General features: G+C 55.3%; 1 protein-coding gene across 5 annotated transcripts in view; it reads left to right on the top strand.

Annotated features, from left to right (window-relative positions):
* TOX2 (TOX high mobility group box family member 2) overlaps positions 1-11,182 on the top strand; it is a 128,507-nt gene extending 117,325 nt beyond the window's left edge. For 2 of the 5 annotated variants that reach the window (XM_045804663.2, XM_087853566.1), the window contains exons 4-9: positions 3,034-3,273; positions 5,575-5,802; positions 6,235-6,315; positions 6,967-7,362; positions 8,054-8,184; positions 10,447-11,182. In XM_045804663.2, coding sequence (XP_045660619.2) covers positions 3,034-3,273; positions 5,575-5,802; positions 6,235-6,315; positions 6,967-7,362; positions 8,054-8,184; positions 10,447-10,483 — 1,113 coding nt within the window. In that variant the 3' untranslated portion in view covers positions 10,484-11,182. Of the gene's footprint in view, positions 1-3,033; positions 3,274-5,574; positions 5,803-6,234; positions 6,316-6,966; positions 7,363-8,053 lie in introns of all 5 variants that reach the window. The other 3 variants (XM_045804660.2, XM_045804662.2, XM_045804664.2) reach the window with 2 other exon arrangements.
* The last annotated feature ends 2,510 nt before the right edge of the window (positions 11,183-13,692 follow it).

Raw genomic sequence — 13,692 nt, 5'->3', positions numbered from 1 at the left:
AAAAGATGATCGTACCCTGAGCCATAATGAAAACCCCAATACCAAAAAGATAAAATTCTAGGAATCATGGTTTCTGACCATAATAACCAAAGGATACATTAAATAAAGGCTCTCCTCCAAATAACTTCAGGTAAAAAAATAAAATCTTCAATGGTAGAATATTTTTTAAAATATTTATATGATGCAGTTAAAATGGTCCTCATTGGGGGGAAAATCATAGTTTGGAGCAGGGGTTCTCAACTTCAGCACAATTGACATTTTGGGATGCATAATACCTTGTTGTGTAAATGGGGTGTGTGTAGCAGGCATTCTACACATTGTAGGACATTCAGCAGCACCCCTGACCTCTGTCCACTAGATGCTTGTAACACCACCTCCACACACACACCAGTTGTGAAAGCCGGAAACGTCTCTAGACATTGCCAGGTTTCTCAGCAAATGGTCCCTGTTTGAACCTCTGCCCTAGATACTAATATTATTAGAAAAGAAAATGTGAAAGTATAAATAAATTATTTAATTTGAAAGCTACATAAAAAGCCACCGGTGATTACTGAGGTCAACATTCATAGAAAAGCGAAATTTAATTATCACAAAACTTATCAAATTGATTTTTTTAAATATAAGAACTGGTTCTTTGGGTAGATAGTTAAAACATATAAACCTTTGAGAAGTAAAGTTTTAAAAAGCAACATGCATTCACGATATTGCACTTGGAAATTTAACTACAAAAAGCATAGAAGCAAGTTAAAAATATGGTAATATTGTCCTAGGGATATACTATTAGTGCTAAAATCTAGATGAAGTAGACAGTTTAAGAAGTATATATTTATGTAACTAACTTATATATATAACTCAAGAAAGTATGGGAACCAAAATAGCCATGGAAAATATTATGAAAATCAGTCTTTCAAAAAGCACATAGCACAAATGCCAGCATTTGCAAAAGATAACCCCCCCAAAAAAATGGAAGCGAAAAGAAACCTAAAAGAGAAAGTTCCTCAGAACTGAGGACACACCAGACAAATTCAAACAAATACATATCCAAGCAAGGGTGGCGATGTTCAGATGAGACTCCACTGAATTAAAGGCAAAAAGGGAGACTCTTTATAATAATATTAACATTCAACCCATAATGAAGACGTAACTGGCAGTTTTCTTTTTGCAATAAAAACCAACATCAAATTCCCCAAACAAAGCACTTTGAGTGTTGCAGGAAGATTGTGATGGAGGCAGAAAAGTTGCAGGCAACTTAGACGTGCTAAAAAAGGTGAGGAAGGGGGGCGCCTGGGTGGCACAGCGGTTAAGCGTCTGCCTTCAGCTCAGGGCGTGATCCCGGCGTTCTGGGATCGAGCCCCACATCAGGCTCCTCCGCTGTGAGCCTGCTTCTTCCTCTCCCACTCCCCCTGCTTGTGTTCCATTTCTCGCTGACTGTCTCTGTCTCTGTCGAATAAATAAATAAAATCTTAAAAAAAAAAAAAGTGAGGAAGGAATCAAACTCATCCCACGTGGCCACTAATGGAACAGGTTAATCTGCACACAAGCTCGAGAGCTCGCGCTGTTCCTGAGGGCTGTGGCACAAAGCCGAAGGATAAACCTACCTCGATCCCAAAGAAACCGTACCAAAGTCTCACAAGTGCAAGTAGTACAGACTGTCCTTTGATCACTTGTTACTAGAAATTAGTAGCAAAGGGAAAACAAACAAACAAAACCACGAACCTCCTAGAAATTTCAAAACTTTCTTTTTCCAAAACGTTTTTTAAACAACTCTTGGATGAAAGAAAATAAAAACTGAAATAGACGCACAGAAAAGAGCATGAACGAAAATCTTACATGGTGAAGTCTGTGAGAAATGTCAAAGGCATGCCCAGAGGCAACTTCATGGCATTACACATATTTCTAAACATTGAGAATGGAAATGATGAATTGGAAATGTGACCAAAATGGGGGTGGTGGTGGAAACAACAGTCACGCATCTTCTAGAATCAGAAGATGTAATTAATAAAGATACAGATGAATAGATATTAAGGAATTAGAAGACAGAGAAGTGATAAACGAATTTGAAATTTGCTTCTTTTGAGGAGGCTCAAACCTCTCACATAATCAAATGGGAAAATCCATGAGCTTGCCTCATGAGGAAAACACAGCTTCTCGGTGTTAGGATTAACAAAGGGAAAATGAACACAGATGCAAAAGCAATAAAAATAATCATAAGAGTGTGCAGATTGGTATGCCTCGCTCCACAGTGTGTGTGTGTGTATTTAAGATACTTAGGTGAAAAGGACACACTGTCCCACATACGTGTTTAGTGCGGGCACTGCCTGTAGGAAAAATCAGTAGCTTTCTTATATTCCCAAAATAACCAGTTAGAAATATCATAGGGAAGATTTAATAAGAAAATTACTGACTTAGAGGAAGAGAAGTACATAGCTTTATTAAGGGATTTACTTATTGTACGTATTTAACAAACCGTCACACAATATATGGCTTACTAGGTGCCAGGCACGTTTCGTCCTAACCAACCCTTGAAGGTAGGTTTAATTATTATCCGCATTTTTCGGAGGAAGACACTGGGGCACAGAGAGGTTAGGTAACTTAGCCAGAGTCACCCAGCTTATAAGTGGCCGAAACAGGCTTCAAAACGCAGTCGGCTTCAAGCCTCTGCGTTCTTTGCTGCCGGACCCCACAGTGAATAAATGAAGAGACACACCGTGTCCCAGGAGGGAAGATTCGATGTCATTGAATGATCAATTCGCTGCTGGCCTGAGCTCTCTAGTAAGGGCTGCACCGCTGACCGTCTGTCCAGGGTGAATCTCAACAGAAGGCAAGCAGTCAAGGAGGCCGTGCCCAGGTGCCCGGAATCTCGCAGGGGTCGGAGTAGAAGGGCCACACTCACCCGGGCCTGGGGAAGCGCAGCTCACAGTGGAGCTGGCCACCCTTCTCATCCGCCTGCACCTCGTCTGAGCCCCGCCATGCAGACGCGATGGTGGCGGGCAGGTCCTCTCTGACTCGCCGTGCCCTGTTCTCCTCTCTTAGATCCAGGAGATGGTCCACTCGGAGGTCGCCGCCTACGACTCGGGCCGGCCGGGGCCCCTGCTGGGCCGCCCGGCGATGCTGGCCAGCCACATGAGTGCCCTCAGCCAGTCCCAGCTCATCTCTCAGATGGGCATCCGGAGCAGCATCGCCCACAGCTCCCCGTCACCCCCGGGGAGCAAGTCAGCCACGCCCTCCCCCTCCAGTTCAACCCAGGAGGAGGAATCAGAAGCGCATTTCAAGGTAGGTAGGGTGGCCACGCAGGGCCGTAAGATGCCCTCCCGTCAGCAGGTGGGTGGGCCCTGCGTGGAAATGGGCATCACCCGCCTTGAGACCAGACCGGAGGAGTAGCGCCGTATCCTTTGCTGGCAGACGCAGAGGAAGGAAATCAGCAGGTAGAACAGGGCCCGCCGGCTGGAGCCCCCAGTCAGTGGGGATGGTCTGGCTCGGAATTGGGGATTTCTGGCCGCAGCTGCTAGATTTGCGGCGCGTCCTTGCCACGCTGTGCCCCTCCGCTCCCGTGGCCTTGTGTATGAAGCAGAGACAACGCTCACCAATGGCCAGGGGGCAGATGAGAGAATCCCGTGAAAACGTGGTGAAGTCTTAGTCCTCAGTGGCCACGGGGTCATTTCAGTGACATCGATGGCATCGGCGAGATCCTCAGGGTCACGTCTTATGGCCACTTGGGCCTTTCAGGAGAAGGTATTCTGACAAAGCCGTGGGGCCCAGCAAAGGATATCTGGGCAGCACGGAAACTGAACCCCCCACCCCGGGGACTTGCCCCCCCGCCAGCATCCCTGGAGTCATGGGTGATCCTGCCTCTGAAGAACACGTCAGGGGTGAGGGGTCACCAGCTGTCCAGGCTTGTCCTTCCTTGCACCGACAAATCTCACTGGCTCTTGGAAGGCATCCTGTCCTACCGGGGCGGAAAACAGAGGCCGGGGAGGCCAGGGATGGCAGCGCTCACTGGCACTGTCCCAATGAGCCTGTGGCAGAATCTAAATTTGATCCCCCAACGCCCTCCTCCCTTTCTTCTTTCTAAGGGCTCTCACCCCTTTCCACACGGTGGCCCTGCAGACACCTGGGGCAGTGACCATGGCGCCCGCGCCACCTGGCAGGGACCCTGACTGCCTGGGCTGGGTGGGTGCCCCTGGATCCCGCCCAGCTTCATTCCCAGGATAACTTGGTCTCCACAGTAGGCCAGGCAGGAGCCGTTTTTATTTTATTTTTTATTTAACGGACACTGTTGGGGCTGAATACTGTTCTAAGCACATAACGAGCATTAACCCGTGGGATCCTCATGACGGCCCTGTGTGGTCGAGACCTGTCCTCTCCGATTGGCAGATGGGAAAACCAAGGCCCCAGAGAGCTTATGTCAGTCTGGCTGCAGAGAGGATAGATGCAGCATGGCTACACGGAGGCCCGAACCTGGCCCAGTGGCCCGCTGCTTCCCTGTCCTTTCCTGGTGTCACCTTCATCCACTTGGCGCAGAGACTGACAGTCTTCACTGCAGGGTCCAGGGCCTTTGACCAAAGTTCCTGGTCCCTGTGTGGCCTGAGGGTCCTACCGGTGACCCACGGAGTCTGGCGAGCATCCCTACACGGTTCCCATCCCGCAAGCCCTGAGCTGCACGCTCACAGGATTGCGGTCCTGCTTCCGAGGCCGGCGTCCAGAGCGAGGCCGCACCCACCGGGTCACATAACCTCTTTCCCGTCCAGCCATTTCACGGGGCCCCGGGCACTAAGCCCCCTGCCCCAAGTCACACACCTGAAAATTGGTGGAAGACACCGATCTTTTGTGGTTAAGGATCAACTTTGGGGATTATTTGTGATCACAAGAAGGGAGAACGGTTAAGAAAAATTGATGTAGTCAAAACTTGGAAATAGGGCCCAGCACAGGGCTGTGCACACTTTCCGTGGCGTACCACACACTGTCTACAGGCTACGCGGGAACCCCAGATTCTCTAGGAGAACATACCGTTGTTGTGAGGCATTACTCATGATCCGTTAGGGGATTTTTCACTCTGCAAAGGTAGATGTTACCTTGGGAAAGAAGTGGCAGAGAGGTAAACAATTTTTGTGTGATTGATTATAAGGCAAATTAATTTTTCCCTGTAGAGATGCAAACGACTTCTGCCCGGGAGGAAAGATTAAAAGCCCTAAACATGATCGTTTCATCACTCTGTAGGGCAGTTTCTCTCGTATTTCTTTGAATCAGCTTTGCCACCAGGCTGATTTTCATTCATGAGTTAAACCAACACCCCAGGGTTCCTAGCTTCTACCCTGGACGGGTGTGGGGGTGTGTGCGCGCGCGCGTGTCCTTTGCATTCCTCACCCAGGGAGCAGTGAGCGTGACAGTGTGGCCCACGCTGCCGAGCTGGAGCCCAGCTGGTGGCCAGCCCACCATTGGCTTCACGTGCGCAGAGACGGACTGGCAGGTGCTGGGGCTGCTGAGGAAGGTCCCTTCCACCTCAGGCTGGGGTGCGGACCCTGTGGTGGGAGGCCCGTGGCGTCTCTGCTTTTCTGACTCCTCTCACCTGTGCAGATGTCGGGAGAGAAGAGACCTTCAACTGACCCAGGAAAAAAGACCAAGAACCCAAAGAAGAAGAAGAAGAAGGACCCCAACGAGCCACAGAAGCCTGTGTCCGCCTATGCGCTCTTCTTCAGAGACACTCAGGCTGCCATCAAGGGACAGAACCCCAGTGCCACCTTCGGGGACGTGTCCAAAATCGTGGCCTCCATGTGGGACAGCTTGGGGGAGGAGCAGAAGCAGGTGAGTCTGTCCCTTTCAGGGCCCTGCCCTGGGGCTTTGAGGTCCTGGAGCCAGTGACAGACTTGGAATGTCTGAAATCAGGAAAAGCCTCCTGCAGAGGTCTCTCCTAGACTCAGTTTGCCCATCTGTAAGCTGGGAGGCTAGAGCCCTTCCCAGTCTGCTGTTTGCCAGCTGCGTTCACTAGGGGCATAACTGTTCTGATTCCTGCTTCCTCTTCTGTAAGTCTGTCTTGTCCCTCCAACCGTGCCAGCCTGGAGTCCAGGCCAGAGCTTCCTCTCCCACTGAGCGTGCGCTCCCGGCCCCTCTCAAGGGCGTCCAGGGGGAACAGGGAGCAGAAAACCAGCTCAGAGGCAAATGCCAGCTACCGATTGTGGGACCTCCGGCTGATCACCTGACCTCTCCCCAATGTTGCCCATGTCTTGGATTTTTCAGGCCTACAAGAGAAAGACCGAAGCAGCAAAGAAGGAATATCTGAAGGCTCTGGCGGCCTACAGGGCTAGCCTTGTCTCCAAGGTAACACCCTGGGCCATCGGCCCAGCCCCTGATAAGCGGGACACCGAGGCCCACAGGAATGGTCAACACTGTAGTTCCTGGAAAGGATGGATAAGCGCAGTGGGGTCACTTGTCCCATACACCTGCTGTGTGCCACGCTCATGCCGGGCACTTTACGTGCATTTCGTTTCATTTAATTCTTCCAACAAGAACCCAGCATTCAGTGGGGTTAAGCAGCTTGCTTGAAATGATGAGCCTAGGGGCATTGTCTGGAAGCTGTCACAGAGCACACGGCATGTGGGTCAGGCCACAAAGGACCAAGCAGGGAGGGCGGTCCAAGTTGAGGGAGCAGCACGTACAAAGGCGTAGAGGCCGGAGAGGCGCATAGAGGATGGCCCAGCTGGATGAGGCCGACCTCATGGGCCAGACTGAGGAGCCCGGGCTTCCTCACGGGCGGGGGAACCCCAGGAATTAATGCAGGAGGTGGTTGGATGGTCAGAGCCAAGTGCACTGAGGACCTGGGATTACCTCTGCTTAGCCTGCAGCTCCCCGCCAAGGGGCCAGCGAGCCAGCCAGGGACCCTGTCAGCGGGTTGCAGACCCAGCTGGAATCACGGCCCACGTTCTGGCTTATCCGTCTTCTCCAGAGTGCCCGGTGTCTGTCTCCTTGCAGGGCTCCCCGGAGCAGAGTGAGACCAAGGGCACTCAGGCCAACCCGCCAGCCAAAATGCTGCCACCCAAGCAGCCCATGTATGCCGTGCCGGGCCTGGCCTCCTTCCTGACGCCATCGGACCTGCAGGCCTTCCGCAGCGGGGCCTCTCCCGCCAGCCTGGCCCGGACGCTGGGCTCCAAGTCCCTGCTGCCAGGCCTCAGCGCGTCCCCGCCGCCGCCACCCTCCTTCCCGCTCAGCCCCCCACTGCACCAGCAGCTGCCACTGCCACCCCACGCCCAGGGCGCCCTCCTCAGTCCGCCTGTTAGCATGTCTCCAGCCCCCCAGGCTCCGGTCCTGCCCACTCCCATGGCACTGCAGGTGCAGCTGGCTATGAGCCCCTCACCTCCAGGGCCACAGGTAAGCAGGGCGCAGTGGGGACATGCTCTTCAGGACTCTCTTGGGGAAGGCAGGGAGCCCAGGATTTCAGATACCGGCCCCGGCCCTCACCAGCAGCGTCACCTCGGCCTCGGCATCCTACCTCTCTGAGCCTCGGTCACCACATCCGGGAAATGGGTCTAGCCGGAGATGTACTGGCTGCAGTGAACAGTTGACAAGTTCCCAGACAGAGTCTTCAGAGTCTTAGGCTCTCCCAGGCCCTCCTCTTATCCTCTGTCCAGTTCTGCTCTCTGGCCCACGGGGCTGAGGCCATGCAGCTTCTGCCAGATCAGCCCCAAGCCCTGGCTCTCCCCAGAGCCTTGGAGGCCTGACCCCACTGACTGTTCCACAGATGCTGTTACAAGACTCGCGTGGCTCAGCACTCCATTTTACAGACTGGGAAACTGAGGCTGGAAAAGGAAAGGCCCTTGAAAGCAGAGCCCTTCACCCCCCAGATGCAGCTAGAAGGGTTCAGTTTTCCAAAAGGTGCTCTGCTAGGGAGAAGGAAGAAGCGTTCCAGGAGGAGAGAGAGGCAGAGGGGAGGCTTTGTAGAAGCCAGAGGAAGTGTGTCCGTGAAGTCCCGCGGGCGCGTAGAGTTCCCGCCCCCACTTGCTGTCTGCGCCGAGCACCCCCCATCTCTCCCTTGCTCACCCGCCTCCTTACCCCTTGGCAGGACTTCCCTCACATCTCCGAGTTCCCCGGCGGTTCGGGACCGCGCTCACCTGGCCCGTCCAACCCCCCAAGCAGCGGCGGAGACTGGGACAGCAGTTACCCCAGTGCGGAGTGTGGCGTCAGCACGTGCAGGTGGGTCCTCCCCGCGGCGTCCACTGCTGCTGAAGAGGGGGCACGGGCCGCCCAGGGATGGGGAGAGGCGAGGCCCCGCGGGTCACGGTGGCCCGGTGACCGTGCCTCATGGCTGCTGGCTGCCTGCCATCTTCACGAGAAGACGCAGAACAAGGCGAGACCCCAGGAGGACTCAGCAGGTCTGAGGCCAAGGCTCCGCTTGGGGAAGGGCCCCGCTTCAGTCTGGCTGTCTCTCCTGCCATCCTGGCTTTCTCACAAGTGCTGCCTTGTGACACTCATGGATGGGTCATCCGCCTTCGGTCAGGCTCCCTAGAACCAGAGCCTGGGCAGCAGGGTTTGGGCGCCCTTGATGATGTTGAGGGAGGGCTTGCGGGGAGAAAGGGAGGCAGGGTGGCGGGCCAGGGCCAGGGGAGGAGGCAGCGAGAGTGCGCTCTCAGCCAGAGACTCGCTTTGGCCTGATTGCACCAGGAGCTCCGGTGCACAAAGGGCACCACGGACTGGGTCCCACCTTGAGGTTAGGGCTTTTTGTCCCCGTGTCAGTCAGCCACGGGCTGTGGGCTGCCCCAGGGACTGTAGCTGCTAGACGAGGCAGCTCTCGTCCCACCGAGGGCAGCTCTCTGGAACAGAGGCAGCTGGCAGGACAGGAAAGGGGATCTGCGGGAGTCACCCCCGGGGTCCACTGCACCCTAGGAGAAGGGCGAACGAGCCAACACCAGGAGTCACACACCTTACTGGGACCCCCACTGCTACAGCCCAGCACCCCCTCTAGCACGCCACCCCCCAGGCCACTTGGCTTCTCCCTGGCCCTTACGTGGACCTCATTCTCCGGACCCCCCTCCCCCATCCTGCACTCTTAGCCTCTTAGCCCTTCAGCGCCATGCCTGCTGCCCTTCCTCTCGAAGGTCTTCCTGCTCCAAGAGACAGTGACCTCTCATGTCAGCCAGCAGAAGAGGAAAATGGGGTGGAGAGGGCACCCAATTCTTTACCTGCCAACCCTGACTCCCATCCCCCTGGCAAGAACCAATCCCATGGCCGCCCCTGCGGTCTGTGGTCTCAGCAGCGGCTCCACACCCTGGACAGTGATGTGTGGGGGACAGGCAGCCGTCTCTGCACCATGCTCCAGCTGCTCCTAGCCCCGGCTGTTGGCCTTTCTGCTCCTCACCCAGCCAAGCCCTCCAGTGAGCCAGCAGACATGGCATGTGCTTCCACGGCTGACGGCCCGGGGCCCGGTGACAGAGTCTACCTGGGCGGGCAGCTCAGCTCAGCCGGAATCTCCTTCCCCACCCCCGGCAGGTGCAGACCCTCCCACCTCCCCACTCCTGCTGCAGGCTCCCTTCCCGAAGTCAGAGTGTGGGGGTGGGGGACTCTTTAATGGACATTATGGAACGTGTCCAAGCTTCCCCCCAACATGGAGGGCAGACCACAGCAGTGCCCTACTTTAATTTTTTTAAATGGAGGGAGAAGTGGCATATTAGTTGCAGGCATACGACTTACCGCTCCGCAGGAGGCTGGTGTGTGCTGGGGACTGACCACCACCATGAGTCTAGCCACCATCCGTGGCCACTCACTTACAAATGGTTTTCTTGTCCTGTGAGAACTTTTAAGATCTACTCTCTTAGCACTTTCAAATACAGAAACTTACAAAATACAGTATTATTAACTGTGCTCCCCACGCTGTACATGGCATCCCCAAGTTTTATTCATCCTACAACTGGAAGTTTATGCTCTTTGACCCTACATCCGTTTTACCTACCCCCACCCCCAGCGGCCCCCATTCTGTTCCACCTGTGAGCTTGGTCTGGGATTTGTTTAGATTCCGCATGGAAGTGAGATCATCCAATACTCAGACTCCTCTTCCTTGGACTTATTTCACTTGGCATGATGCCCTCAAGGTCCCCCCGGCTCTTGATGAGCGAGCCTCCTATTTTAAAACACAAGAGACACCTGCCCTCCTCTGATTCTAATGACTAAGAAGGACCCGAGAGCCATGGTGGTGTTGGGACCGGCTTCTCTGAAGGACAGAGGTGCTACGGCCACCTTCTCCCAGCCTGGAGGACCCAGTGGTCCCCAGCCGGGGTTCCAGGAGGGGAGTCTGGTTCAGCTGGTGGCCATCTGTCGGGGAGGGACCTGCGCGCGCTCCACTCGTTCTCAGAGGGGCAGCGCCCGTCCAGGGTGGGGGTGACGGCTAGTGAGCAGATGGCCTGGCGCCCCCTAGGTCCGGCTGGGGTCCCACGGCTCTGACAGCCCCTCCTCTCTCTCCAGCCTGCTCCCCAGGGATAAATCGCTCTACCTCACCTAATCCCGCCTCCCCTCTCCTCCCTGAGGCTTGCTGGAGGGGCACTGCTCAGAGCCTGAAGGGCCCACAGCAGAAGGGAAGCCTGGGCAGGAAGCAGGATGACCGGGAAGAGAGCAGTGACACAGCGACGACGCCCCAGGGCCAAGTCTCTTCCTCGACCTCCCACCAGACCCTGCAGAGGCGCCGCCCGCCGCCCGCCCACAGCACCTGCGGGAACCTTCTGCCCCCCACCTGCCTGCTCCAGGGCTACTGTGGACCCCGCTCCTCGCCCTGCACACCGTACTCTGTGTCTGGACGTCCGGCCCCAGCCCAAGCTCCCGGGGGCTGCCCCCGGAAGGGCCGCCTTCCAACCGAATCCCACCCCCAGACGCATGGGCCCGGGCCGCCCGGCCGAGGACGTGCAAATGCGGTTTTACAGTGTGAACAAAGATCACCAAACCTCTCAACCGTTGGCTCCGTGTAAGTAGTTGACTACGTGTGTTAGAATGTGCTGCAGACATCGACGGGATGATTCTGTGGGGGAGGGGAGTAGTTTCCTTTAAGGTGAAAAGCATTTTATATGACCCCTTAGCACCTATTTCTTTTTAAATTTTCTCTGGAGGGAGACGTGCACAAAAGCAGCTGCCTATCCGTCTCCTCCCCCGTCACAGCGAGAGCTGGGCCACTCAGAGCCACGCTTGGAGACGTTGCGCTTTTTTTTTTAACCCTGTTTCCATCTATTTAAAATTGCCAGCAACAACTTTTGTCTATTTATGAAGCAAAGTTGAGAACAGAAATGCAGTTTATCATAACATGTGTGTGATTTTCGGGTTTGGTTTGGGTTTTGGTTCTTAAAGTTGTTTGCGGCTGTTTCCTGGCCCTGGCAAGTGTCCGTCCCGGTGCCCAGTGCTTCTCTCAGTTTCTTTATAATAAAACTTCTGAAAAGTTGAAAATCCGTCTGTCTCTTCGTGCGCTTGGTAAGCCAGACCCAGGCCTTCCGACGTGGATTTGGTGGCAGGTCTGTCAACTGACAGAGCCCTTGACGTCAGTGGGATTCGAGGCAAGCCTCACCTGTCATGTACTCCCCCAGAGGGTCTGCGTGGACAGCGGGCCCCCCGCCGGCCTCAGTGTGGTCACCTCCAGAAGTAGGAGGACAATGGCGCCGACACGCTCTGTCCTGGTGATGAGCAGGGATTATGGGCACAGAGCGCTGGGCGTGCAGGGGGCAGGCTCCCTGTCTGCTGGAGGTGAGAGGTGGGTTCAGGGGGCCCTGGGCAGGGGGTGGGGGGCTTCTTCACACCTGAATGTAAGGGGGCAGCCCAGACAAGGGACTCTAACCCAGATTTCCTGACAGATGTCAGGTGGTGACACTTAACAACAACAAAAGTAATAATTATGTGACAATTTAACTGTATCTGGAAAAATAACAGTTTCTTGGTATGGAGGAGCTTTCGGGAGCTGCCCCTGTTGGGCCTCGTGACATGGCTGTTTTGGGGTGGAGGTCAGTGACCCAGACGGAGGAGCCTCCCCCCCTCCCCTGTCGGCTCTCAGGGCCTCTCCCTCTGTGATCTCGAAACCTCCCTTCTCCCAGAAAACAGCCCCAGGGCTGGCGCGCAGTCTCACTGTGTGCAGTTTCCTCACTGGAGGGCATTTTGTAATCCACTTCGGAAAAAGAAAAAAGAAAACCAGACCAACAACAAAAACAACATGCTGCCCGTAGCATCACTGCAATGTGAAGCATAAATATTTCATGTGGTTACAATTTCCTTTCCTGCGCAGAGCTTGTCAGTAACACGGTGATGACTTAGTTTAATATTCGACTCCTGCTTCTACACGTGAGAAAACAGCATCCTTGGGATCCATGCGGACAACCCAAAATAATGAGCGCCAGGCTCTCAGGTTCTCGCCTCCAAGCAGAGGCCCCCCCAGCCCCCCACTGCCTCTGCAGGTGTCCGTGTGCACTCAGAGCGCCCAAGCCGAGTCTAAATGCCCTGCCTGCTGGTGTCAGGGGTTGTGGTACCCCCAAGCTGCCAAGGCCAGTCTGTGGTCTGGACCCGCCACACTTCGAGGCCTCCTGTTGTGGCCTAGACCCTAGAGCCGTGATCCCGGCACTGGAAGGATCGGCAGCCCCCGCAGCCCATCCTGCTGTCCACAGAGCCAGCCCTTCCGGGGCCCACACCCCTGCTTCAGATCCCTCCACCCCGCACCTCCTCGCACAGACACACTGGAATCGCAGCAGAGGCACGGCCTGGGCAAGGGCCCAGCCTCCACACCCCAGGAGGAAGAGGGGGCTGGTCCCAAGATGGTCCGGCGCTAATCGCTCCCTGGAGGGCCCACAGGAACTTCCACATTAGATTGGAAGATGGGCAACACCGCACGGAAGCGCCTTCCGATTACTCTTACGAGGACACCGAGCTGAAATTCCAGGTGTTCGTTCCGCAAGAACGCAGCCAGGTGAGCAGTTCCTCTCTGCCGCAGCCGAGCACGGCGACGCTGGGGCGTCTTACGCAGATCCCACCCCTAGGAGCTTAGGTCCAGCTGGGGAGGCAGAGAAGGAAATCGGGGATATTTAGTTATAAAATTATAACTTTATAAGTTATAAAAATATAAAATTATACTCTGTGACAAGTCTGAAAGGAGGGGAGGGGCCAGGAGAATGCAGAAGAGGGGCCCCCAGCCTAACCAGGGGCCCCAAAGCCTTCTGGCGTGAGGCGATGTTAGGCTGTGCCCGTCCAGTGAGCGGGACTGAGCTGGAGGACTGACGTGTGGTTCCAGAGCGCCGTGCTTTCGTGGTTCAGGACCCCAGACGCTGTGGCTCCGTGATGGTGAAGCTTATCCAGAATTCGGGGCGCATTCTCCCTGGAAGGAGCTGGGGCGGAGCCCACGCAGCTGCGCGGGGGTCTCTGAGTCGGGAACAGGGCAGCTGTCCTCAGGCTGAAGGTGAACCGCACGCGTGTTCTCAAACCCTTGACCTCCGCAGCCCCGTCCTGGGTCTGGGCCCACCCAGGCTCCCTGTGCGCGGAGGGGGGGGGGGGGGGAGGGAGGGGCGCGGCAGTGCGTGTCTGGGCGTACTGTGTGGTGTGCGTGTGGAGGTGGTGCGAGAGTGGGTCATGTGCCCGTGTGTGTCCTGGGGGGGCGGTGAGGTGTGCACGTGTGGTGGGCTTGTATCTGCGTGTAGTGAGCACGAGTGCATGCGTGTGCTGCGCGTCTGCACGTGCGTGTCTATGCCGGGG

Source organism: Ursus americanus, chromosome 22 (genome assembly GCF_024610735.1).
Source record: "Ursus americanus isolate L20-20 chromosome 22, mUrsAme1.1.p, whole genome shotgun sequence".
NCBI classification, from domain to species: domain Eukaryota; kingdom Metazoa; phylum Chordata; class Mammalia; order Carnivora; family Ursidae; genus Ursus; species Ursus americanus.
This window is presented reverse-complemented; position numbering and strand designations above follow the sequence as displayed.